Raw genomic sequence first — 26,692 nt, forward strand, 5'->3', positions numbered from 1 at the left:
GGGCCTGCCTGTTGAGAACGGAAGTCCCGGGCCCATTCTCAAAGCCCCTGTGTCGGTAGACATGCATGGGTTATGTTTGTGGATACCCAGCTTTACCTGAACACATTTCAGGGGCTTGAATCGCCCACCACTGAGTCCTGCCTCCCAGAGGAAGAAACTACCTCTCCACTCTCCCAACCTCTCCAGCAAAGAGAAGCAGTCAAGTGACAAGATGCACCCAAAGGTGACTCTGAAACAGAAGTGAACATGAGGACGTGGGCACTCTGCAAAGCTGTCTTTCAGTAAAAGTGCTGGCAGAAGCTTCTGGCATTAAGGACCCCAGGAGTGGCACCTCTGGGCACGTCTGGTCGGAACTGTGATCTCTGCCAAGTGGCAACAGGAGATGCTGCCCAGAGTGGTCTGGGCCTTGCTCTGGTGGCTCAGCCTCTGAACCGACCTCTGTGGCCACCCAGGTTTTTTTAACCAGCATCCCCGTGGCTTCTGGTGTAGATCATCTCTGCCCCACAAGTAGAGAAACCCAGCTCCACGAGTTTCACCCAGTCACAGCAATGGACTGAATGTTTGTTCTCCCCACCACCCAAATTCATATTTTGAAATCCTAACCCCAAATGTGATGGTTTTAGGAGGTGGGGCCTTTGGGGAGTGATTACATCATGAGGATGAAGCCTTCATGAATGGGATTAGTGCCATTATAAAACATACCCCAGAGAGATCCCTCACCCCTTCCACCATGTGAGGATACAGCAAGAAGACAGCCATCTATGAAGCAGGAATCAGGCCCTCACCAAATACTGAACCTGCTGACACCTTAATCTTAGATGTCCATCCACCAGAACTGTGAGAAATAAATATTTGCTGTTTAAGCCATCCAGTCTATGGTATTTTTGCTATAGCAGCCCGAACAGACTAAGACACACCCATATACTCACAAACACTGTTATTTTCCCTCCCTTCCTGACCTGCCACACCTGATCAACAATTTTCCATGCTCAAATTCTTCACCCAAGAAATACCACTGAAGAAAATCACGTAAGCACATAATCCCACCACTGAGGTGACAGGACCTAATTTACTGCCTTAAACATAGTAAGCTTTCAGCAGAAACAAGCGTTATATTTTTTGTACATTTTGACCCCCACGGGGTAGGGAGGGCTCTCTTGGCTAACCGGTTAGTGAGCACCTTTTCATTTATGATTGCTTGACTCCTGCATGCCCTACAACGTTCAAAATATCTACTCCTCCTTTACTCCACCCTTCTTGGCTGCCCCCTCACATGTATGTGGCCTCTCCTACTTTATTAGGAGCACAGAAGCAACAGGCCTGAACCCCCTTAACTTTCTCCCCCTCATCTCCAAATGAACGTCACTCCCGCCTCAGGGCAAGAGGTGTCCCCCTACTACTTTCCAAGGCCAGTTCTTCGACCTGAGCACATTCTGTGTCCTGTCACTTTCTCCAGGATCCAGACTTCCTGGATGCTTCCCTCCTCCTCCCTTCACTCCCCATCTGTCCAGAGTCTTCCCCTCCACACCCACAGCACTTAAAGTTCACTTAAGTCCATCTCTTCCTAAAACCTTGTCCCCTTGATCCCACCTCCTCCACAGATTCCTTCCCCCCAGTCTCCTTCCCTTTCCCACCAAACTTCTTTGTTTTATTCATTTATTATTATTATTTGGCCACGCCATGCAGCTTGCAGGGATCTTAGTTCCCCGACCAGGGATGGAACCTGGGCCCCCTGCAGTGGAGGGCAGAGTCCTAACCACGTCCTAACCACCGGACAACCAGGGAAGTCCCAAACGTCCTTGGTTTTTTTTGTTTTTTTTTTTTGCGGTACGCGGGCCTCTCACTGTTGTGGCCTCTCCCGTTGCGGAGCACAGGTTCCAGACGCGCAGGCCCAGTGGCCATGGCTCACGGGTCCAGCCGCTCCGCGGCATGTGGGATCTTCCCGGACTGGGACACGAACCCGCGTCCCCTGCATTGGCAGGCAGACTCTCATCCACTGTGCCACCAGGGAAGCCCCCAAACGTCCTTGTTTTAAACCAACTAGTTTTTACAGACTTCTGAGTCACTTCTCAGGACAGTATATCTTGCTTCTCACGCTGCCGCCCCACTGGAATTGTGCCGACTGTGGTTCCATGAGTGTTCTTCGTGCCCAATTCAACGGCCTTTCACAGTCCCTCATTCTACCTGCTCTGAGGTATGTGACAAGGTGGAGCCCTCTCCTTGCTATCCTCTGGAACACTCTCCCGACTCCCCTATGTCCCTGGCTGCCTTCCCTTCTTTGCTGACCTCCCCTCGCCCCTAGGGCACGGATGTTCTCCAGGGGTCCACTCGTAGGACCTCACCTCCTCTCATCTCCAGCCCAGATCCCTCTGAAGAAATTCAGACCCCAAAAGAACTCTCCTGAGCTTTAAACAGAACAGGTCCAACACTGAACTCATTCACTTCCCCGTTCTCCCAATGTGAGGTTTATCCCGCATTATATGTTTCAGTTAACGGCCACCGAGCCAGAAACCTGGAAAGCAACCCTGATCCCTCAGCTGGTCACCACATCTCTTCTCTTCTGTGCCACAGCCCCGGCACGTGCCCGTTCTTCCTCTGGGGCCCTTGCAGGAAGCTCCTCACGGCCCTTCCAGATCCCGGCACTTCCCCATGCTCATCCATTTTCAACTTCTCATCAGGATCATCTTTCCAAACTACCGTCCTAGTCACACCATGTACCTACCTAAAGCAGATGAAGGTTACATTCCCTAAAGCAGTGTTTTCTGGGGCTTCCCTGGTGGCGCAGCGGTTAAGAATCCACCTGCCAATGCAGGGGACACGGGTTCGCGCCCTGGTCCGGGAAGATCCCACATGCCGTGGAACAACTAAGCCCGTGCGCCACAACTACTGAGCCTGTGCTCTAGAGCCTGCGAGCCACAACTACTGAGCCCATGTGCCACAACTACTGAAGCTCGCGTGCCCAGAGCCCGTGCTCTACAACAAGAGAAGCCACCGCAATGAGAAGCACGAGCACCGCAACGAAGAGTAGCCCCCGCTCGCAACTAGAGAAAGCCCGTGCGCAGCAACGAAGACCCAACGTAGTCCAAAATAAATAAATTAATTATTTTTAAAAAGCAGTGTTTTCTGTTTTTGTTTTTACCCTTTTTTGTCCCTAGACCCTTGGAAAACCAGGTGCCCTTATCTTAGAGAGATACACACCGGGCTGTAAACCAACCCTCTACACACACTCTCAGGGGCTCCGTTCCCTCTGATGCCCACCTCACAGATGTCGACAGATTCATGGAACCCAGGCAGCCCTCGGGCTGGTGAGTCCTTTACACAGGGCCCTTCACCTCCCTATGCAGCACACATCCCACTACACACCCACCCCGGTCACAGCGGACCACTCCCCATTCTCAGAACACAGGGCCTCCTGTGCTCGGACACTGGCCCCTCAGCTACCTGCTGAACCATCCTGCAAGACCCACTTCCAATGTCCCCTCTCTCTGAAGTCTCTCCTTCCAGAAGGAAACTGCTGTCTCCCTTTCGTCACAGAACAACCCTTCCTCCGAATGTGTCACCAGCTCCAGCCGGCAGGCACGTACTCAGCTATGTTTCTCCCCGCCTGCCCCTGCGAACAACACAGCGGCGGCTGCAGGCGGGTCACTGCTCCGTTCCTCTGCAATGGCCCACATCACTCTTTTCTACAATAAATGTGGGCATTATGGTTTGTTACATTAAGCATTACCTGAGCTTCTCTGAAGTTTATAAATTCATCTCAAAAAGTCCTTGTAGCTTTTGTTATGCTTCTAAGGCTAGCAACTATAGAAACTATCAGGGTTAAACCGCAAAGGCAACTACTCCAAAAATGCTAAGGACAAAATATATATAAGTCATTACAAATGCACTCTATTTGAATAGGAATTAAAAGATAGGAAATCTACAGGTAAGTCCATCTTCATTTTAATGCAAAGTGCACAACTGACATTTTCCATCTCTAACCTCATCCAGAAAATCAAAACATCCATGCTAAGCACTTATTATTTTTCAGCTCTAGATAAAGTGAATTGTTAGCATGGAGAGCGTCACATAAATATAATAAAACTGAAAGTGGATTTACCCTCTGGAGAATCTATAAATACTAACAATAACAAAGAAGTATTCACTCATATTGTACAAATAACATTTAAAATAGATTTTACACTGTAATTGATTGTGAAATAATGCTGAAATCCATGAAATCAACTTTATGTGAATTCCAACTGGAGAAGTTCAAACTTCATCTTTATGGTAATCCAGTGCCAGCAAAAACCAAAAAGAAGTTACAGCTAGATAATCAAACAACAATTTTAAGCCTTAACTTCACTTCTGGTGATTATAGGAATTCAGTATTATACATACTTGAATGTTTTTCATCTAAGTAGATCATCTTCTTACACAGACTCTCCTTGACTATTATTTGGGGAGGTATGGTATTCAATTATTTTGTGTGATATGACAATAAGATTTTTATACTTAGGTATTTTATTATGCTGTTCTCTTTCATCAATGGGAAACAATTCTGTTAATTAAAAACAAATTAAGGATGCGTAGCTAAGTAAAAAATGCCTTAACTGGGCTTCCCTGGTGGCGCAGTGGTTGAGAGTCCGCCTGCCGATGCAGGGGATGCGGGTTCGTGCCCCGGTTTGGGAAGATCCCACATGCCGCGGAGCGGCTAGGCCCGTGAGCCGTGGCCGCTGAGCCTGCGCGTCCGGAGCCTGTGCTCCTCAATGGGAGAGGCCACAACAGTGAGAGGCCTGCATACTGCAAAAAAAAAAAAAAAAAAAAAAAAAAAAAAAAAAATGCCTTAACTCCACACATTTCCCCTAGGTTTCTCACTCCCTTGATCATCGTAAAATCTGGCTCCATCATTCAAAGAATGAGGAAAAGGAAAGGGAACAGCAAATTAACGTCTACCAAGCTTCAAGCACTGTGCTTCTCTTTATCCTCACAACACTGTGAAGTGGGCATATAATCCCAGATTTTACAGATAGGCAAACTGAGGCTCTACTTTGCAGTGGTCACAGGACTAGTGAGGGGTCTCTCCAGGATGGCTCGTGCCAGGCCCATTCCTAAGGAGTTATCTGTATGTGGGCATATTTTCTACTAAACCATCCCATCAGGCTGGCCACAGCTAATTGGACAAGGGATTGGTGCTAGACCCAAAGCCAGCAGAGCCATGAGGAGGCCTTCTGTGAAAAGGTAGCTGGCCAAACAGGTGTGATCCTCTCTTGCAGAAGAATGCAAGACTGATGGGAGCAGAGGGGAGGAGCAGGACCCCAAGAGAGTCAGCGAAAGGCAGTGAGAACAGCCGCGACACAATCTTTCAAGCACTTGACAGGAGCATTTACGAGTTATGGGGCCGGGGAAGAGGAGGGCAAGCAGGAAGGCCTGGCAGGCAGACGCTCTGAAACAGGCTTTAATTAGTATCCAGAAAGCACTAATTAAGAAAATGGCGGGCTTCCCTGGTGGCTCAGTGGTTGAGAGTCCGCCTGCCAATGCAGGGGACATGGGTTCGTGCCCCGGTCCGGGAGGATCCCACATGCCACGGAGCGGCTGGGCCCGTGAGCCATGGCCGCTAAGCCTGCGCGTCCGGAGCCTGTGCTCCGCAATGGGAGAGGCCACAGCGGTGAGAGGCCCACGTACTGCGCAAAAAAAAAAAAAGAAAAAAAAGAAAATGGCAACTAAACCAAGAACAGAAAGATTTCCTAAAACTATAAATCCTTGAACATGCAAATTATGAAAAGGAAATTACTGTAATCAATATTTCAACAGAACATTACACCCAGTGGTTTCAGTACTACACAGACAAAAACATTCATTTTTAGAAAGCCAAGGCTGCAGTGACAAAGTAACGACAAATACATAGCCACAAAAACCATAGCTTCCTTCTCCATTATGGGACAGCAAGGAGATAACAATATTAGAATCAGCTGAGAATTTTTTTTTAAATACTCAGGCCCTGCATCCAATTAATAAAATCAGAAACTTAGGGGTTGGGTCCAAGAATTATGGAAGCTACGGTGCAGCCAGGATCAATTCTAGATCAGTGGGTCTGTGGCCCAAGGATCACCAACATCAGCATGACCTGGGAACTTGTCAGAAATGAAAATTCTCAGACCCCACTCTACATCTACTGACTCTGAAACTCTGAAAGTGGGTCCAGCAATGTGTGTTTTATAAGGCTGTCCAGTGATTCCAATGTACCCTAAAGCGTGAGAACCATGGTCTTAGATGATAATAAAAGGTGAATCATACTTTTTATTACAGATATATCTATCAACAACATACTGAAAAAATCCTACAAACATGACAGGCAAAGACTAACTTCCTCAATAAAGAAAAGTTACATAAAGACATAAAAAACACACCTTAGATACTGAGGACATTAAGACACGTGGATAAATAAGCAATTCAAAATAACGTTTATTTGGGGCTTCCCTGGTGGTGCAGTGGTTGAGAGTCCGCCTGCTGATGCAGGGGACATGGGTTCGTGCCCTGGCCCGGGAAGATCCCACGTGCTGCGGAGCGGCTGGGCCCGTGAGCCATGGCCGCTGGGCCTGCGCGTCCGGAACCTGTGCTCCGCAACGGGAGAGGCCACAACAGTGAGAGGCCCGCGTTCCGCAAAAATATATATATAAAAAAATAACGTTTATTTGAATTTTAATTACATAAAAATCAAGGTACTAACTTATATGTACAAAGTATGCTTAAAATCGGAGACACAAACAATAAAAAACTGCAAAAAAACAGCCGTGTGGCTTCTGAGTGATTACAGAGGTTTTTTTTAAACAATAATGTATTATCTTCATAATTTTGAAAAAAAATGTTTAAAATACAGTATCTTGATCCCTACCTCATATTATACACAAAAATTCAAAACAAAATTGTAAAATTATTGGAAGGAAATAAAAGAGTATTCGTATGGCTTTGGGGTAATAAGGAAAGCTTTCTTAAGACCAAAACAAGCAAAAACCTTAAATAATGTGATTGATACACTTAGAAACATAATTTTAAACGTCTATAAAATAAAAGACTCCATAAACAAAATGAAAAGACAAGCCAGTTGCAACACATATAGCAGACAATAGGTCACTGCTGGAATATATATAAAGAATTCCCACTGATCAATACAAAAATCTAATTAACCAATAAGGAACCGATAAAACGGTAACTGAGTCACAGGAGAGAAAACTCAAAACTACTCACAAACACAGGAAAAGTCACTCAAACCTACCAGTAATGAAGAAAGTAAGAATTGAAACAAGATACCTTTTTTAATTTGTCATAGCAATAGCAAAAAGTGTTTTATCTATAAGAATAGCAAAATTTTTAAAGTCCATCAATATCAAAGTGGTGCATTCATGCTTTGCCCCTGGGGATATAAACTGGTACCGCTGCTGTGGAGTGCAACCACACCAGCCTACCTAGCAATTCCATTTTTAGGCATGAACCCTCAAGCATACACACACAGGGAAATCTGTATGATGTTGTTCCTTACATCACTGCTTTGTGGTAGCAAAATAGTGGAAACAACCTAAATTTCCATCAGCAGAGAAAAAGGTAAATGAAATGTGGCACATTTATTCAATTATTCAAAGATACACTATAGAACAGTTAAGGGAAATAAACTGATCTCTATGTATCAGCATGGACAGTTCTCAAAAAATAATTAAGAAAGCAAGTTACAGAATGAAGTGTAATTTTAAAATCATTTATATAATTTCTTAAAACCTTTGAAACGTTCTAATTTCCTATCTATGTAAAAGATAATGTTAAAATCATTTTAAGGATAATTTTAAGAATACACATCAAACTCACAATAGAGGTGAGGTTACTTCTGGGTAAGGCATAAGCTTTTTCTTTAGCTTTTCAATCCTCCACCCTTCCCAAAAAATTGCTTTGCACCCCTCTCAAAAAAAAGTCAAATAACATGCTACGTGATATGAATATGAGCACCCCCAATAATGGCCTGAGGGTGGTGTGCTCAAACCATGCGATTTTATTTTATTATAATACAAGCAAATAGTTAAGTCAAAAGTAGATGAAACTTACGCATGTAAGGCAGCTTTTCTGGGCAGGGGAGGTATGGCGAATATGTGAAGTTTCCCGGAAGATACGTTGTTGCTTGAACAAGATAATCACTTGAATTATTGCCTTCAGGATAATCTTAGAGAGAGAGAGAAAAGTTACAACCAAAAAATTGTCTTTTGCTTTGCTCCTAGTATGAAATGTGTCACCGTCACTGTGTAAAGACTACAATCTGTAATCTGCAGCAGTACTTAAAAGCAATTATCTATAAAGAACTAGAGAAAAGCAAAATACAGCTGCCGTGACTACTCTCCCATTCACCCTTCACCGCTGCCAGACGGGACCTCTCAGCATGATTTCCCTGGGGGAACCTGGGACAGGTTTGAGGAGCAGCAAGGCCTGATCCATGCGTACACACAGAGCAGGCCCATTTGCGACTGTAAGAGAACAGGTGCTCCCACCCTTCCCCCAGCTGAGCCACTTCAAAAGAGGGAGTGACAAAGTGAGAGAGTGGCATGGACATATATACACTACCAAACGTAAAATAGAGAGCTAGTGGGAAGCAGCCGCATAGCACAGGGAGATCAGCTCGGTGCTTTGTGACCACCTAGAGGGGTGGGATGGGGAGGGTGGGAGGGAGACACAAGAGGGAGGGAATATGGGGATATATGTATACATATAGCTGATTCACTCTGTGATACAGCAGAAACTAACACACCATCGTAAAGCAATTATACTCCAATAAAGATGTTTAAAAAAAAAAAAAAAAAAGAGGGAGTGAAAGTACCCCAGGGGATCCTCTCCAGTATCAAACAGCCCAGGGTGTTCTGGACAGCCACACAGCCACAGCACACTGCTTCCACATCCACAGAGCAGAGGGTGGGAGTAATGTTTTCTCACCACCTCACACTTGAGAAACTGCGATTTACCCACTCAACTGACTTTTGTAATACAGCCCATTTAAAGTCCTTAAATTAGTCATTCCCAACCCGTGGGCTGCAGTTTCTAGAGAGCCCTGGAGCTGTTATTACATTAGGTCCATTATCTTTAGAGTCAGCAAATTATGGAGCACCGAGGGTACGGTTTAGAGCACCAAAGTCAAGTGCTGAGTTCAAATCCTGCCCCAACACGCACTAGCTTTGTGGTACAAAGCAAGAGAACAAAGTTTCTCATCTGCGCCTACCTCATGCTGTCGTTTTCAGATTTCAGAAAGATAAGTGTACAAGTGCTCAGAACAATCCCCAGCCCATATGCATATTCAGGAACTTCAGCTATGAGTGACTGCTTTAGAAATGAGCCCCTGACTCAACCTGGAACAGTCAGAGCCTTGGGAATTTTAAACTTGGAACCAAGGAGCTCACATTTCAGTCCCCTTCTGGAACAAAGTTCTGAGATGCAAATCTGGGAACCATGACCTGCCAGCTTCCTGCTATGTAAGAGGAAGTTGGTCTGAGAGCATGAGACCAACATGTGGTGAGTAAGAGATGAGAAATGGAAACCGCTGATTAAACTACCATCTGTCTTCTGGATCACAAACCCTGTACCCACAGGAAATGAAGTTCTAGTAGACACTTTAGGAAAATGTGAAGACTTTCAGTCTTCAGTAATCTGCTCTGATAAGAGAGGTATTCCTATCAGAACTGGCCTGCATGCAGAGTTAGAAAAGGGGAGAACAGGCATATTACTTAAAAGAGAGGCCTGTCAGCCAGAGGCCAGCAAGCAAAAGGCTGAAGGTCAAAATCACAGCCCTACTGAACTGTAAAAGCTAAACCCTGTCATGGTAGAATCCTGGAAATTGAATATGAAGCATGTGAGAAGAGTCAAAGAAAACTAAACACCTCCCGTCCATGGCTTGGCCTAACATAAATATTCACTCATCATCAAAATACAGTAGATGACAGGAATTCCCTAGCAGTCCAGTGGTTAGGTCTCCACACTTGCACTGCCAAGGGCCTGGGTTCAGTCCCTGGTCAGGGAACTAAGATCCTGCAAGCCACATGGTGTGACAAATAAATAAATAAATAATAAAGTAAACTGAAGAAATTCTTTAAAAAAAAAATATATATATATATATATATATAGTAGATGGGGATGCAGCCTGGGAGCCAGGATGGCACTTTGGAGCAAAGAGACACACCCCACCTTCAGGCTCACCTTCTGGAAGGGGCCTTGCAGAGCGGAACCCCTTATGAATAAGTGGAAACACCTTACAAATTTGGAAAGGCATCAGTAAGGCTTTAAGGTAAGTGTTTTACCAGAAAACCCCAACATGATAAATAGGAACCAATGATGGTACAATGGCTAAGGCCTATTCCACCAGGAAGTGAGAAAGCCCCAGTAACAGAATCCTTCCCAATGCCTTTCTCCAGAGGAGCCCTGGAAAGCATTTGATAAGGAAAATCCTCTAAGACAAAGGAGGGGGAGGGATTCAGTGGACATTAGCTGTTTTGTACGCCAAGACACATAGGGACGGACTAACACCATGGAAACCCCTCTAGGAGCCCATACTCTGTATCTCACCCATAGATATCTGAAAGATTTAAAGATACTAAACATAAAATAAGTGTAAGGAAGTCCAATAAAGTTCTGGTTCTTTTTTTGAAATCCCTTTAAAAATATATATCTAGGGCTTCCCTGGTGGCACAGTGGTTGAGAGTCCGCCTGCCAATGCAGGGGACACAGGTTCGTGCCCCGGTCTGGGAAGATCCCACATGCTGCGGAGCGGCTGGTCCCGTGAGCCATGGCTGCTGAGCCTGCGCGTCCGGAGCCTGTGCTCCGCAACGGGAGAGGCCACAACAGTGAGAGGCCCACATACCGAAAAAAAAAAAAATATATATATATATATATATATATATATATATATATATATATAGATATATATCAAATTTCAAGTTATAGTAAAAAAAAAAAAAGTTCTGCTTTTATGGGGACTCCCACTATGCTAGCCAAGCATCTACTCTACACAATGCATTTGTAGTAGCTGAAAACAGAAGATAGATAAGCTTGTCCCTGGGAGTGCACTGCCTTTATGTGTTCCAAAGGCAGTGTGTGTGCTCATTTCCATATAATCCTGAAGAAGATAAATATTAACACTCACGCATTCCTAATTTCTTAATGTCACGTAGTTAAATTTAAATAAGGGTATTTTCTTACTGTAAATAATTTATTAATTCTTGTCATTAAAGCTTGGGCCCCTTCTCTTAGCCACACACTATGACTCTATAAATCCACACCTAACTCACAGAGATTTTAAGCTCTCCAGACACCTCTGCAACACAAACTGTTAACAGCAGCCTCCCTTTGGGGAGTCTCATGGCAACAGGAGGGCTGGAGGACTGTTTCATTTTTTATCCTCATGCTAAAATGATTGAATTTTTTTTTTACAAAAGAACCCATGGATCACTTTCATCAGTTTTCAAAGAACTAATGTTAAAAACAAACAAACAAACTTAAAGACATGCAGTATCAGTATATTCATGTCCTTTAAATACGAAGTTTTGGAGCTAAACATGTTATTCTTGGCTACATCATTACAAATGATCATAAGGATCTCAACTTATTGTCAGACTAATAAAAACATCTGTATCCCTTAAGTACTGTGTCCAGTGGTAGTTATGTCATCCCAAAGTATTATGTATATAAGGCTATCCACCCCCTTGCCATTAGTCTATAAACCTCTTTTAATTGAAATCAAATTACCTTTGATTTCTAGCATCTAATAAAGGACCTACAACACAGTAGAAACTTACTGCAAATAAACATTTCACAACTGATAACATAGCCAACAATGATTTAAACTTTTGGAGACTCTGATGTAATAAACCCACAAAATCGTTATTCCTACAAAAGTGGTGAGGCCCGTGGAGTATAACCCACTGCTTTCAAAATCAGGAGTCTTAAAAGGTGATGCATGACAGATGCACTGAAGGCTGATCCACCACAACTGCTGTAAAATGTAGACATTATTTCATCTAATGAATGAATGAAAACACAGTGAGACCTGGCCCCTGCCTTCTTCCTTCCAGAGCCACACCAAATGAAAAGGAAACACAGAATGAAAACTGCTGGACAAGTCCCCTCTTCAGCTCTCACTGGACCTTAGGAGAACAGGACCAAAGGAGACCTCTCCAGGGCTTTGGTTTCCCTGCAAAAGGCAGCTCAAAGCAGGTAACAGAACTCAATGAGCATTCCAGTCTATTTACTGCTAGCCTGTCGTATCAGTCTGGCGATGTCTGAGGGCCTCCGACCACGCATCCACCAAATGAGGAAGTGTGCTGGGTTATTTCTAACAAACCTACCAGCTCTAACACTGTGTGACCCTTGTCATCTGTTTTGATAACTGCTCACTGAATACATTTTGTTTTCTTAATTTGACTGACTCCATGGGCTACAAGGCAAGGCACCATTTGATTATAAAAGAACATGGTTTCTTTACAAAAATTTTACATACATCTCTTTACACTTGGTGCTTCAGAACATTCAGGCACAGGGTTAAAAACTCCTTTTTGGAATCAAATGTACTTAGAAATATCACAATTTGCCAGTAAGTGTTAAATATTATGTTTTTTTGCAAACTATTTTCATTGGCATATAACACTGTATTAGTTTAAGGTGTACAACATAATGATTTAATACATGTATATATTGTGAAATTATTACCACAAGGCTAATTAACACCCATCACTTCACATGGCTACAGTTTTTTTTTCTTGTGATGAGAATTTTAAAGATCTAATCTAAGTGATAGTTTTCTTTTTTTTTGGCCATGCCAAGTGGCATCTGGGATCCTAGTTCCCCGATAAGGGATCGAACCCATGCCCCCTGCACTGGAAGTACAGAGTCTCAACCACTGGACCACCAGGGAAGTCCAAGTGATAAATTTTAAATGAGTCAATACATGTTCATCAACTCTCCCGTGGAGCTCAATTAGCTCTTTGTAAACCTTAGTGTCCATTATCTCCTTTTTGGCAGATTTCATCTGTACAAGTCTGTGCAGAAATAAATCACTGCATTATAAGTAGCTATTTACATTTCCATCTCTCTCAGAAACCTAGAGATCTTCATGTAAAGGGTGGATTTTTTTTTTCTTTTGGTAGGAATCCTTTATTTATTTATTTATTTTGTTTTGTTTTGTTTTGTTTTTTTGCGGTACGCGGGCCTCTCACTGCTGTGGCTCATGGGCCCAGCTGCTCCACGGCATGTGGGATCTTCCCGGACCGGGGCACGAAGCCGTGTCGCCTGCATCAGCAGGCGGACTCTCAACCACTGCGCCACCAGGGGAGCCCGATCGTTTATTTTTGAATATTACTATTTGCCTTTTACAATGAATGCTAAACGCCAGATCTTCATTTTATTCTAATAATTCTATGAAACGGGGTAGATGAAAAAGCTGGGCATAAAGAGCTTGCTGAATCTTTTAAATATACAATAGCTAGTTGGTATAAGAACAAGTACTAGATCCAGAGTCTTCTGATCCCTAAACCAGAGAACATCAGAAGTCTGAAAGACAAGCTCTAGTCCTGGTTGACTAGTACTAGCTGTGCAGTCGTGGGTCAATCACTTCGTCTGGGCCCTCAGTTTTCCCAGCTGTATAATAATGGGGTTGAAGTAGGTGATCTCTAATGGTCCTTCTAGTTCTAAAGTTCCAAGATTATTTTCCCTAAAAAAGGTAACGTGACAACGTGGAAGAAAGACTACGCTGTTTAAAGGCACAGTTTCAGGAAGATGTTTTTCTTCATCTTGTATCTCTAATATCTAGCTAAGTATACCTACACTAGCTACTCAAGATAAATGAACACGGCAGAACCTCACAGTTGCCTATTCAAACTCCATTTTCCCTTTCTTCCTCGGTAACAGAACCCCAATTTCATTCAGGGCAGCAGGGAGCCCAGCTCAAAGACTATCATTCCCAGGTGCCCTTACAACTAAGTTCTGGCTAGTGAGACGTAAGCGGAACTACTACGTGGGACTTCCGGGAAGGGTCCTTACAAAGGGGGCACTCTATTTCTTCTTCTTCCCTCCCTTCCATCGCTCCTTCTAATGACCCAAGGGCAAACATAGAGACTGGAGACCCACAGCCATCTTAGCCTGGGAAGCTACATGACAGAGCAGAAGTGGGAAAGCGTGTGAAGACTTTCTCCACAACAGAAACAGTCCTCCATCCAGACTTCCTTTGTACAAGAAGCCTCATGGGTTTAAACCACTGCAGGCAGGTTTCTCTTACAACCAAACCTAATTCCTAACTGATGCAATAACTGACGGTCTCCTGAGAAGAGTTGCACCATCAGTAAAGGAACAACCATGTGAAAAATTTCCAAAGGTTCATAAAAAGCAAACTTCCATCAAAGGATGTTTCTTCACTGAAACTATGACTTGGTGAGGGGAAGAGAGGATTTCCTTTTTTTCAGCTGTGGGATGCTGCAGTGGGGTTGAGGGCGGGGTTGTCTTGCCCAAGTAACCAATTCTCCTAATCAAAAACGCATCATTCACGCATATAACTTATTCATACTCCAGGAAAAGAACCTGATTAGGCACAGATTTTATTAGCACTCACTTATACAAATACAGTAACTTAAAGATGCTTAATACTTCAGCTGAATGAACTTTTAGTGAATACCTTCACATCAACTTATTCAACCAGGACAAGTCTTAGCAAAGCTTTTAAAATGTTTAAACTTCTCCTAAAATTGACCTACTGTTCAGAAGACCAATTAATGCAGAAGACCAGTTCATGAGACTTTTACCATATTATTAAAATATCAGCTCAGATGAGACAGTCTTTCTAAAGGAAATTTCTTTAAACTTAAAAGGAAGAAGAAAATTAAGAGTGTTTGATTGGCGGCATCATAATACAAATTAGGCAAATGACTAGGACAGATTTTGCAGAAGCATGTGTGACATTAAATTAAGAATCAATATGTCACACTCTTGAATTTTTAGAAGTGTCTAAAAGTATTACCCATCTTTACACCCATTTTAAGAAAATATACCTATGGTTGGGAGATAGGGACTTCCTATTAGGGTGTGGGGATATGTGTGTGCAATTTACAGTGGCACAGTGAAGAACTGTTGACATAAGTCTTTCACTTTAACTGTTTAAAATGAGAATACAGTGGATGCAACAACTGATAATCAGCCGCTGAACCCTTTAAAATAACACCCAATTCTACTTTAGGAAGACAATGTGGAAACACTGCCAGAGAGGAGCACAAGCATCCTCCCACAGCAGCTGAATCTATTTACATCATTAAATCGCTAGTTTGGCCTATTACATAGGTTTTAACCTCATGTGATTCTGATGGAGATTCTTCTTCCAGATTATATTTTAAAAAGACAAGAGCAGCTACTGATTTCCAATTTTATATGATTTCTCCCATTAGCCCCTACAAAGGCCATACAATTATTAAGACTCTTCTATAACTAAAAACAAGTATTTTCTAGACATAGCTGGGAAACCATCTTAGGAAGTAGAATGGGCATAAAGAAGATGGCAGTATGGCTAAGATGAATAAATTACTCTCTTTGTGGTTAATTTCTTTTCAACACAGTAGGCAAATTGAAAAAGTACAAGCTGTTTTTCATATTTTGTTTAAGTTATGTTTGCAAGAATTAACTTAAGTATCTTTATACAAAACCCTCATCACCTTGGTGATCATACCCTTATATACCCTAGAATACATGACAGTCCCAACTCAAGCAGTGAAAGACCCTCCCAGTGCACTTAGTAGGAGACCTTCATCTTTAACAGGAAGTTACTTGGAGGCAGAACCAGAGCTGAAGAGATTTGGTTTACTGATTTATGACTCTAAGGGTAAGAAGTGGAAGCAAAGCAAAATTAAACAGGAAGCAGTCTTACCTGTACCATTGAGTGTAGTGTTTTTATTTGTGTACAGCCTGATCATATGTCCTATTGTTTTTACATTCTCTCTCAACATTATTCCTCGAGCTTGTACCATAAAGAGATATGTGTTGGCTATAAAAGAAAAAAAAAAAAGAGAGAGAATGTCATGACTCAATAAGCTTTTTTAAAATTTTTAAAAATAATAATCAGAATTGAGGAACTGCCCAATAGACCCAAACTGACTCAATTAGTACAGCCAAAGGGAAAACAGAAATATAAAATGACTATTTCCCATTATCAAAAACTTACAAAAACAAACTCTTTTTAAAAAACAATAAAATGAAAAAATTAAAGTAGTAACATCCATCCACCAAAGAGAATGAGACTAAATGAACAAACTGATATATCGTAATTCCTTTATCCATAGATGATTTTCTACTATAAAATATACTTAGAAATTTCAAAGAGGCATTTTTTATAAGTATTCAACCATATACTCCTAAAATTCACTTTCTCTAATTCTATATTAATTCCCTCAAACCAAAGACTCCACAAAGGTGAGGATTCCTTCTTGAATCATAAATATATCATAAATCAACATATCTAGTATGGGTATGGATCTTGCAAATTCTCAAGGCATTGGTGGGGCATAGTGTAGAATAATCTAGAATCAGTATCACTTTTTGTAATTTCTCTTAAATACTTGAACTTTTACACTCCCTTTCAATCACAAATCTACCTACCAGGACTGTAAAAGCAGATAAAATCGAAATCAATGTGGCATTTTCAAGCTGTTAATCTAATTCTCCAGAGTAAGTGCTTCAAAAATAATCTCTAATCTCCTCCTTTGGGAGAAACTGGTAATTTGACAAAGATCACAAAAATCCCTGACTTTTGAGATGGCAAGCCTCCTCAGACAGGCACCGAAGTCAAGTCAAAAGACCTTTTCTTTTTTGGTCCTGATTCTGCTACCATGGGCAGCTCACTGGATCTCAGTTTCCTCACCCAAAACTGGCAGTACTGCACTAGGTTTCTCTAAAGCCCCTTCTACTCTAACTTCTCCAAGCATGAAGCTAAAAATCATAAACTCCATTCAGACAAGAGGAGGAAGCTCATTTTCATGGCAAAACCAAGAAACTGCAAGGCTCGGTTAATGGCTCTTTCAATTTTAAGATAAGCTGTCTCCCAACACAGTAATGACACTCGCAAAAAATGAATGCCGAATGAAAAAATCAAAAATGCCGACTCATTTTCTGGGCCCAGTTCTGCTTCTTCGACATGGTACAGAGAAATGAGAAAAACGTTTGCTACCTCCTTTCCCATTTTTTTGAAATTTGAACTTGCTCAAAGTACAAATGAACAGAAAATAGATAATGAGAGTAGAGAAGCAGAGTGTATTAACACTCTTTCTCTCACCCATAAAAGAGAGAGAAACAGAAATCCAGGTTTCACATAAGTTTTACCTCAATCATTTTTAGGAGACTGTCCACATCCTCTCTAGAAAGCAGTCCTATAATTAGATTTAACTTGTTTAGGCTTGAATTTATTATACCAGGGTTACAAGCCCCACAAGTTTTTATTACATTTTTGCTTTCTCATGGACTTTAAAAGACAAACGAGACAGTGAAGAATGAAAACAAAGAGAACAGCCAACCAAAAATGTGGGAAAATGTTCAAGAAAAGCCAAAGTAACATTAGCAACTCTACCTCAACCAAGATCTCAAGTTCAACTGAAACGATGCAGGAAAAAAAAATGAAATAGATTATGAATGCCAACTGATTTACAATCTCTCAGATCATTTAATCCTAAAGTTATACACGAAATCTGTTATCAGTGGTGTAAATATCCTAAATATGTGTTATGCACCAAACTGAAAAAAAAAAAAAAAAGACCTGTCATGGAGAAGTAGGACTGAGCCAAGGGTTGTTAAGCCAAGACCAGTACTGATTCCCAGACTTGGAAGAAACAGTACTGGCCTAAGCAAGGATATACTAGGTGAGAACACATGTGCCTCACTGTCTGTCCTGGAAACAGAACTTTAAAAAACTATACAGCTTTTACTTTTAATTAACACACCTACTCTTATAAAGAAAATGGTTTGAATCTTGAAACCAAGTCAAATTTAAGAAACAAGGAAAATATCCAGTATAGAAAAGGATAATCAAAGTCAAATTCTCCTAAAAACTTTCAGAATATCAGGTAACAAAACTGTTAAGAAAATTTATTACTGATGGCACCTGTGACAAAGGTTAATCATTTACCAAAAGACTGCATTTACTATTCATTAGATGGATGGAGAAAAAATAAAGGAAAGTGAGACACCAAGCTCTCCAAATGGAAATCTATTAGTTTATTTTAAATCATTCACAGCTAATTGAGTTACATTCCTTAGGTTAAGAGTCCTCAGGGGTTTAATCCCTAAAGATCAAAACCCATTAAGGAATGAAGTTGTGTTTAAACAGAGGCATTGTTAACAGGAGGAAGGCCATGTGTCAGTGTTTCAAGGCACAAGAAACCAGCACTGAATGGTCCAGACTGTCTGATTACCAAACATCATAAAAGTACAGTAACCCACACTCAAATAACTATACTTGTCTGCTAATTATCATTACTATGAAATATAATATCTTATTGGCAAGCCAGGAAATCCTTGTCTAAAATTTCTATTCCAACTTACAAGAGACTACATTTCAGAAAACGAATAGGGAAATCTTTCCCATCCTTGCCCTCTGGTCTCAAGACAACTCAGAAACACACTAAAAACTACTGCTGGTTAACTAAAATGATGCCATGTTCTCTAATTTAGTTCATTTGCTATTTGCCTCTGCATTGTGAGACATAAATTTAACTTCTTTACCTCGTCTGTTGTCCAGGGGGGAAAAACTACAACTTAAAGAAAAAAAACTTCAAAAATCAACAGTTTACAACAGCTTATAGGCATCCTACCCTGGGTTTGTGAGGAAAGATTTATGAACATGCCTCATTCTCAACTTAATAAAACTAAGGAGTACATTTGCCATAAAGCTGTGTCTCTCTACCTCTTTCCACACGCAGCTTTGCTCATTGAAAGCACGCTATGTATTCAAGCCAAGGAGACTGTGCAGTCTGCAGTGATCTGGAAAGGCTTCCTGAGTACTGAAGGACTCAAATACAACATCCCTCTGATCCCGACATCCAGGTCCTTTAACAAAACCAGAAGTCAACTACAGAGCTGATTGTGAGGGAGACTGTGTTGGTTAGGCATTCTCACACGCAGCTATAAACGCAGTGCTGGAGCTAAAAAAGACAAGGTACAAATACAACCTGGGGAGACACACAAAAGTAAAAGTAGGAACCATGGTGGTGAATTACCACAGGAAAAATTATCTAGAAAGGAGATAAGAAGGTGAAGTTCAGACCACAAATAGGAGACACAAAGATAAAAGACCCCGAGATGAATTAATCTGAGCTTGAACATGGTGAAGAAGTCACTGGACAAAAGAAAAGGGAATGATCAACCATGTCAAATGTCACCACAGAGGCTAACAAGAAAGACTAAAACACAATAGCTTAGAAAATAAAAAAAACTAATAACCTAGTGCATACTCTACTGGGCATCCTTAGAAGTTCTTTACATAAACTAATCTATGTAACCCTTACAAGCAACCCTGTAAGGTAGGTACTAATATTCCCATTTTACAGATAAGGAAATTGAAGCATGGAGTTAAGGGACTTGCTCAAGGTCACACAGTTATTGGCAAGTAGTGGAGCTAGAATTCACCCCCTGCAGTCAGCTCCAGCAACCCAGCTCTTTACCACCAGCCCAGTTAGCCTTGAAAAAAGCTATTAGATCATGGTCAACCTTCAAGAGAGCAGTTTCACCCAAATAATGGAAACAAAAGGAAACTAGTAAGGAGTTGAGTGGATGAAGTGGAAGCAGTCCAGTTTTAGAACAGGTAAGTGAGAGCAAGGTCAAGGGAAGTTTTCTTGTAAAAGGAGAGACCTGAGCATGACTGTGGCCTGAGTGGAAGGAGGAAAGATGAAATTTAAAGCGAAGGCACTAAGAGAAGTAAGAGGAAGGAGGGAGAAGCACATTTCCATCAATAGGCCAGTATAAGCAGAGGCTGTGAGGTGCACAGCTGCAAAGGATACACAGGGATAAGCAATCCAACTTGAATAGTGTTGGCAGCAATGGAAAATAAGTTGTAAAGGTCCAAATGGACGAATGGGGTGAAAAAACAGAAAGGAGAAGAGGGGACTAGAGCTCATTGTGAAGATGAGAAGTAACATTAATGAAGGTGAGACAGTGCCAGATGTGGAAGGTTAGAAAGACTGGGGTCGGGAGAGAGAGCACACCACAGACATGGGGACACACAGGCATGGCCAAGCAAGGAAAGATGGAAGACGAGAAGCAGACTTCCTGATGGTCACCACAGGACGCCAGTGGGGGCAAAGCGGAGCAGAAACGCTCTGAATTGAGCATAACCGCCGAAAGCATCCCAGGGGGGCAGAATGTTGGAGAGCACAGATTTCTAAAGGGAAGGGAAATGAGTTAACACTGACTGAGTAACTACATTTGTCAGGCAGTGAGCTAAATGTCATATATAAATATACTTAAACACACATATAATTACATTTCACTTAATTCTTATGTAGCAGGTTGAATGGAGGCCCCCAAAAGACGTGTGCACATCTTAATTCCCAGAACCTGTCAATGTTATCCTATTTGGAAAAGGAGTCTTTGCAGAGGTAATTAAGTTAAGGATCTCGAGATGAGAAGATCACCCTGGATTATCTGGGTTGGCCCTAAATCCAACGGCAAGTGCACATACAAGAGAAAGGCAGAGGGAGGTTTTTACACACACACACACACACACACACACACACACGAGAAAGCAATGTGAGGATGGAGGCAGAGATTGGAGTGATCTGGCCACCAGCCTAGGAAGCCAAGGAATGCCAACAGGCACCCAAAGCTGGAGACAAGGAAGGATTCTCCCCTAGAGCCTCCAGAGGGCGCACAGCCCTGCCAACTCCTTGATTTCAAATTTCTGGCCAACTGAACTGTGAGGTGATAAATTTCTGCTTTAAGCCACTCAGAGTGTGGTAATGTGTACGGCAGCCCTAGGAAACGAATACACCGCCCCAGGATACAGGTACAACTTTCCCCATTATGAGATCAGAAAACAAACTCAGAAGTTACACAGCTGGAATTTTTAAAAATCAAGATTCAAGCACTGGTCTGAATGACCCTGAGGGGCAGCTATTTGGAAGAAGCAATGGCAGAAATCTCCTCCTAGAGGAGAGAGAGGGGCTAAGAAAAAGAAAAATCTTCAATGTAAAAAGTTATGAGGGAAGTGACAATAGGAGGGATAAACAGATTTCAACTAACGTGAGGAGGAAGTCAGAAGGGGCGCTTCAAAGTCACAGGAGAGAAAACGGTTTCCCATATCATCTACAGAACATGTAAGGAAATAAACAATATGGAAAAAGGCAAAACGCTGCATATAGACATCCCTTGACAGTAACCATAGAGATCTGAATCAGGCAGTCTCTGAATTTCTAAGAACTCACAATAATCTATTTCACATGCTTGTAAGTTTTCTTCTTTCCACATCTAGCCCCTTGTGCAACAAGTTTCCAGACATTACTCATGCAAGTTTGTAAAAGCTAAATATATTATCTCTAATAATAATGCTGTAAACCCCAGGATGAGGCCACACGACATGTGAAATACAGTTCATACTTTGCCTAGGACCGAAGTATTGCTTGAGTTAAAAACAAAAAATAACAGACTTCTAGGCTATGCCAGGCTGTAAAACAAATGATTCCCTTTATGTCAAAGCACTATTTAAACAGAGTATCTTACCATGGTGATAATAATTCAAAGTCAGGTATGGGCTCAAGAAAATCTGCAGAGCAAATAATTACTAGCCTATAATATCCTCCTCCCTATCTTTCCAGTAAGTCAACAGGCTGACTAATAAATAGAATGAAAGAATTCTGTGGTCAGAATCCCATTTTATCAAGCAATCAGGAACACAATGATCACATACAGTACGGATCTATTTCAGATCTTAGCCAACAGCTCAAGCTTTGCTGATGTAGACACCAAAAATTAACAAAAAATTCTTTCCAACAGGTACTTTTACCACTTCCACTCTGCAGTTCAACAGTTTTAAGTTTTTTAAGTTATTTGAGGGTATTACTTGTGTTTGAATACTGATCAAAGTTTAATATTTTTGAATAAAATTTGACTTTTCCAACGTCTTATTAAAGACGTTCAGGATAGAGATGTGTTTATTCAATAAATATTTGTTGACTAACTACCAACTGCCAAGCAGTACCAGAAACTAAGAAGCCATGGGGGTTCCTCTGTAAAAACCAAAATCCTGAAAAAGAATAAACTGCCTAAAACATCGGAATTACTTCTACAACAACCAGATCATCACTTCAGCCTAGTTTAAAGTCAGCTGAAAATCCAAAAACTAGACTCTGAACACATGATCTAACACATGATAGCTCTCAGGACTGTCATTTGTTAATTCACTGTTATTCACTTAAACACATAGCCTCTTTAAAGCATGACAGGAGCCTGAAGAGCTGAGCTATAAACCACATTAGAGAAAAGTAGAATCAGGAGGAAATGAGGGAATCAGGGAAGGAAAAATGCAGACAGTTACATTTTTAATCTAATCAGTAAGGAAATTTACCTAATGAAATTACAGACTAAAAGATGAAACCATAAATAAACACATCCAGGAAACATTATAAATCTGCTGAAAATGAATGATTTCAGAATACATTTAAAGTGCATGCGAAATGAACCTCTACCCACTTAAGAATGCTATCTTGAGAAAAAATAAAAGGGAGACCTATTTGAACTATGTTTTACAACCATCCCCAATTTCCCTGTGTTTTCACAATTAAAATACCTTTCATAATTTCAACTTACTTAATCATGGAAGTAACTATAACTGGCAGGAGAAAGGAGACACAGCATGGGAAATGAATTTCAAAGATTTCCAAAGCTAGAGCATATTTTCAAATCAAAAAACAAGGCATCTTCTCATTCTCTCCCATTGGTCTCTTTTTAAAGATTTATTTTTATTTACTTATTTTATTTCTTGGCTGCGCCGGGTCTTAGCTGCAGCACGCGGGATCTTTTAGTCACTGCATGCAGACTTCTTAGTTGTGGCATTCAGGATCTAGCTCCCCAACCAGGGATTGAACCCAGGCCCCCTGAGTTGGGAGGGCAGAGTCTTACCCACCGGACTGCCAGGGAAGTCCCTACCATTGGTCTCTTGATTCAAATGAAAATAAAGTCCAAGTTCTCTTCCTCCAAGCCAAACTGGAAATTGCACTATAATTAGAAGTCATAATATCTGAGCGATTAACTTAATTACCAAGAAGGCAATTTATATAACATGATTTCAGTAAAGAATTATTAACACTAGCAAGCTCCAAATATTTAAAAATAAAGAAAGAGGGCTTCCCTGGTGGCTCAGTGGTTGAGGGCCCGCCTGCCGATGCAGGGGACGAAGGTTCGTGCCGCGGTCCAGGAAGATCCCACATGCCATGGAGCGGCTGGGCCCGTGAGCCATGGCCGCTGAGCCTGCGCGTCCGGAGCCTGTGCTCCGCAACGGGAGAGGCCACAGCAGTGAGAGGCCCGTGTACCGCAAAAAAAAAAAAAAAAAGAAAAGAAGTAAGTTCCCAGGGTCCAGAATTACCTGAAGTATTAATTAAAAATCAACCAGGATCGCAATCAGAATCTCTGGTGATAAGACCTGGGTTGCCTTAGGTAAGGCTTAAGCACCTTCATGTTTGAAAATTGAAAAACCATTCTCTAAACATCATTAACATTTGTTAACAAGCAAAAAAGTAGAAGCTTCCTTTCATAATTAGTTTAACTTATACCAAATACATCCTCTTTTTTTTTTTTTTTTTTTGTGGTACGCGGGCCTCTCACTGTTGTGGCCTCTCCCGTTGCGGAGCACAGGCTCCGGACGCGCAGGCTCAGCAGCCACGGCTCACGGGCCCAGCCGCTCCGCGGCATATGGGATCCTCCCAGACCGGGGCACGAACCCGTATCCCCTGCATCGGCAGGCGGACTCTCAACCACTGCGCCACCAGGGAGGCCCCCAAATACATCCTCTTTAATACAGCTTTCTAATTTACGAACAATTCATTCAGACAATGAAGAATCTATGTTTCATCCCTAACGAACATACAACACAAAGACCTTGGAGAGCCAAAGACTTTTACTAACTCGAGTAAATTAATCATGAAAACAAAGATACGAACAGGAAGTCATCCTTATTACGCCTCTGGAGAAAAAAAGTTAATTACAAATTTGAGATTTAAAATCACTAAGTTATGTTTTCCTACACATTTTGCCGTGCCACATAGCCAAAAATAAAACTGACAAACATCCTTTAAGTTATCTTTCCTATTTTAACTGAGGAGGGTTTTTGCTGTGGTTTAATCTGAACTCTGTCAAGTTCTGCTATGATGGAAAACAAGTATGCCCATGAAACAGAACAAATTAAGTCGGCCCAGTATAGGATATACATGCTAGAGAGAAATAAAATTGGGGTGCTACCTGAAACTCTCCAGTGGGCCCAAGACATGAGTAAAAATACCTAGTAATAACTAGAGTAAACAATTTTCCATGGCATTGTGGGTATCCTCAGAAAACCTTTTAACCTTCAGTGGACCCAATCTTCAACTCAAATCACAATATTACTCGTATATTATTCTCTTTGTTATTATCTTGACAAAAGGCAGAAGTGGAAAGAAAAGACTTTATAAATATTCAATCACTGGAGCCTCTGGGAATCAAAAAAAGAAAAAGAAAGAGATTCAGACAGAAAAGGAGAAAAAAGAGAAGACAAGGGAGAAAGAGCTGGGGGCAGGCTGCTCTGATTAAACTGGTAAAAAAAAGTGCAGTCCAAGCAGTGGTGGCAAGAGCTAGCATGGTCTAAGGCGGCCAGGAAAATGGACCGGAAGGAGAAAACTGTAAACACACAAAGCCGGAGGGGCCCTCCATTCGCCAGAACTCCCAAATAGGACCTAGGAAATCCAAGTTCTAGAAAAATCTCTCCACAACGCACCTCCTTCTCACCACCTCCACATTTTCACTGAGGGTAAGACAAACATGAGGGGCAGGCTTGAAAGGGAAAAGGAGTCACAAAGGCAGGTGGGTAGAAGTGGGCGCAGGTGGAAGAGCGAGAGGGCTGCAGAGATGAACACAGCACCGAGGAAACGAGGGCAAGGGGCTGAGAAGCCTGTCCAGGCCCCCAAGCAAAGCACCTTCCCCAGCCTTAACCTGTGGTCATCTACTTTCGGCTGGAGAACAGGTAATGAAAGGAACGCTTGGCAGGCCGCTTATTTCATTGTTTACAGCTCAGTTAGAATGGTCTGGTTTGGCTTCTTTACAAAGAGCGGAAAACCTGCCCCGTAATTATGCTCCCTGCTCTCACACTATCCAGAAGTGTTTCCTCTCTTCTCCGTGGGGTATTCCTTAAAGCTGAAGAAGACAGAGGTCATATGTCCCCCAAATCTTCAATGTTCCAGGGCAACTCAGGCACAGAAATCCCAAGGGGCATGGTTCAGCTTTTCCAAAAAACATCCACTTCAGTTCTTCCAACAACAATGCATGAGACTCTGGGCAAGTGGTGATCTTTAGGGGCCTTTCCTTCTCTTCCTTTACAACAAGGCCATTCTCCTAGCACGGGGCAGGGGGTGCGGAGCTCCAATAGCAGACCTCTGGGATCTTGCCCCTGGGGCTTCTCTGCACACAGCTCTGGCTCCAGAGCCAAGGCCTCTGTGTCCAAAGTTCCCATGGCCCGGGGCCCTCAGACAGAGGGGCTCCAGTGGGGAGAGGCTTAGCCACAGCTGCAACCACCAGAGCCTAATGCCATGCGCACAAGCGTATGTGTCCTGAGAAGCTTCGCAGTACATCCTGTGATAAACAGGCTGGTCACAAGATGGGTAAGGAAATTACTCACCCTCTGTACATGTAACACTGCCCCGAGAGGAAAATGCATTCTGTTGCCAAAACAAAATTCCAAATAGTATTTGGAATACCTACCAATACAGAGACGACAAACCTAGATTAGGCGGTTCTCTCTTTAAGGCATCCACAGACAGGGCTATTTTTACCTTTAATAAACGTTAAAAAGTAATAATGATAAACACTGCTGCAGAATAAATGCGTCACTACCTCATTCTGCCACGTTGTTTAATAGACATCAAATTTACTTATAAAATAGTAACATGGAGAATGGTATTTAGCATTGTCAGATTTCAATGAATCAATATCCCCTTCAAAAGTACCTAATTTCCCACAAGGTCATAGATTTAGATTCACTCATGCTGAAACAATATAGCTGAGTTAACATATACGCTCAAGAATGGCAACCAGAGAATAAAATAATAAAAATAAAAGAATGGCAGGCTTCCCTGGTGGCGCAGTGGTTGAGAGTCCGCCTGCCGATGCAGGGGACACGGGTTCGTGCCTCAGTCCGGGAAGATCCCACATGCCGCGGAGCGGCTGGGCCCGTGAGCCATGGCCGCTGAGCCTGCGCGTCCGGAGCCTGTGCTCCGCAATGGGAGAGGCCACAGCAGTGAGAGGCCCGCGTACCGCAATAAAAAAAAAAAAAAAAAAAAATGGCAACCTGACGGCGGTAAGCAGTCTCTGAGAAGGCTCCCCTGCCCCGTGAGTGTGCACTGGACCTAGAGACTCTTTTCTGACAAAGAAAATATGGCGAAAGCAATGGGGTTGGGAGCTGCCCAATGGAGAGGTGCCAGGGCAAGGAACT

At 42.2% G+C, this 26,692-nt stretch overlaps 1 protein-coding gene across 3 annotated transcripts in view; it reads right to left on the reverse strand.

Moving 5' to 3' along the window:
• The window catches only part of B4GALT6 (beta-1,4-galactosyltransferase 6), a gene marked incomplete at both ends in the record, with an annotated part of 69,648 nt that overhangs the window by 35,430 nt on the left and 7,526 nt on the right, over positions 1–26,692 (reverse strand). For 2 of the 3 annotated variants that reach the window (XM_079718260.1, XM_079718258.1), the window contains 2 exons: positions 8,074–8,187; positions 15,905–16,021. In XM_079718260.1, the coding sequence (XP_079574386.1) occupies positions 8,074–8,187; positions 15,905–16,021 (231 nt within the window). The remainder of the gene's footprint in view (positions 1–8,073; positions 8,188–15,904; positions 16,022–26,692) is intronic. The other variant, XM_079718259.1, reaches the window with a different exon arrangement.

The sequence above is a fragment of the Hyperoodon ampullatus genome (assembly GCF_949752795.1).
Source record: "Hyperoodon ampullatus genome assembly, chromosome: 13".
In the NCBI taxonomy this organism is placed as follows: Eukaryota; Metazoa; Chordata; class Mammalia; order Artiodactyla; family Ziphiidae; genus Hyperoodon; species Hyperoodon ampullatus.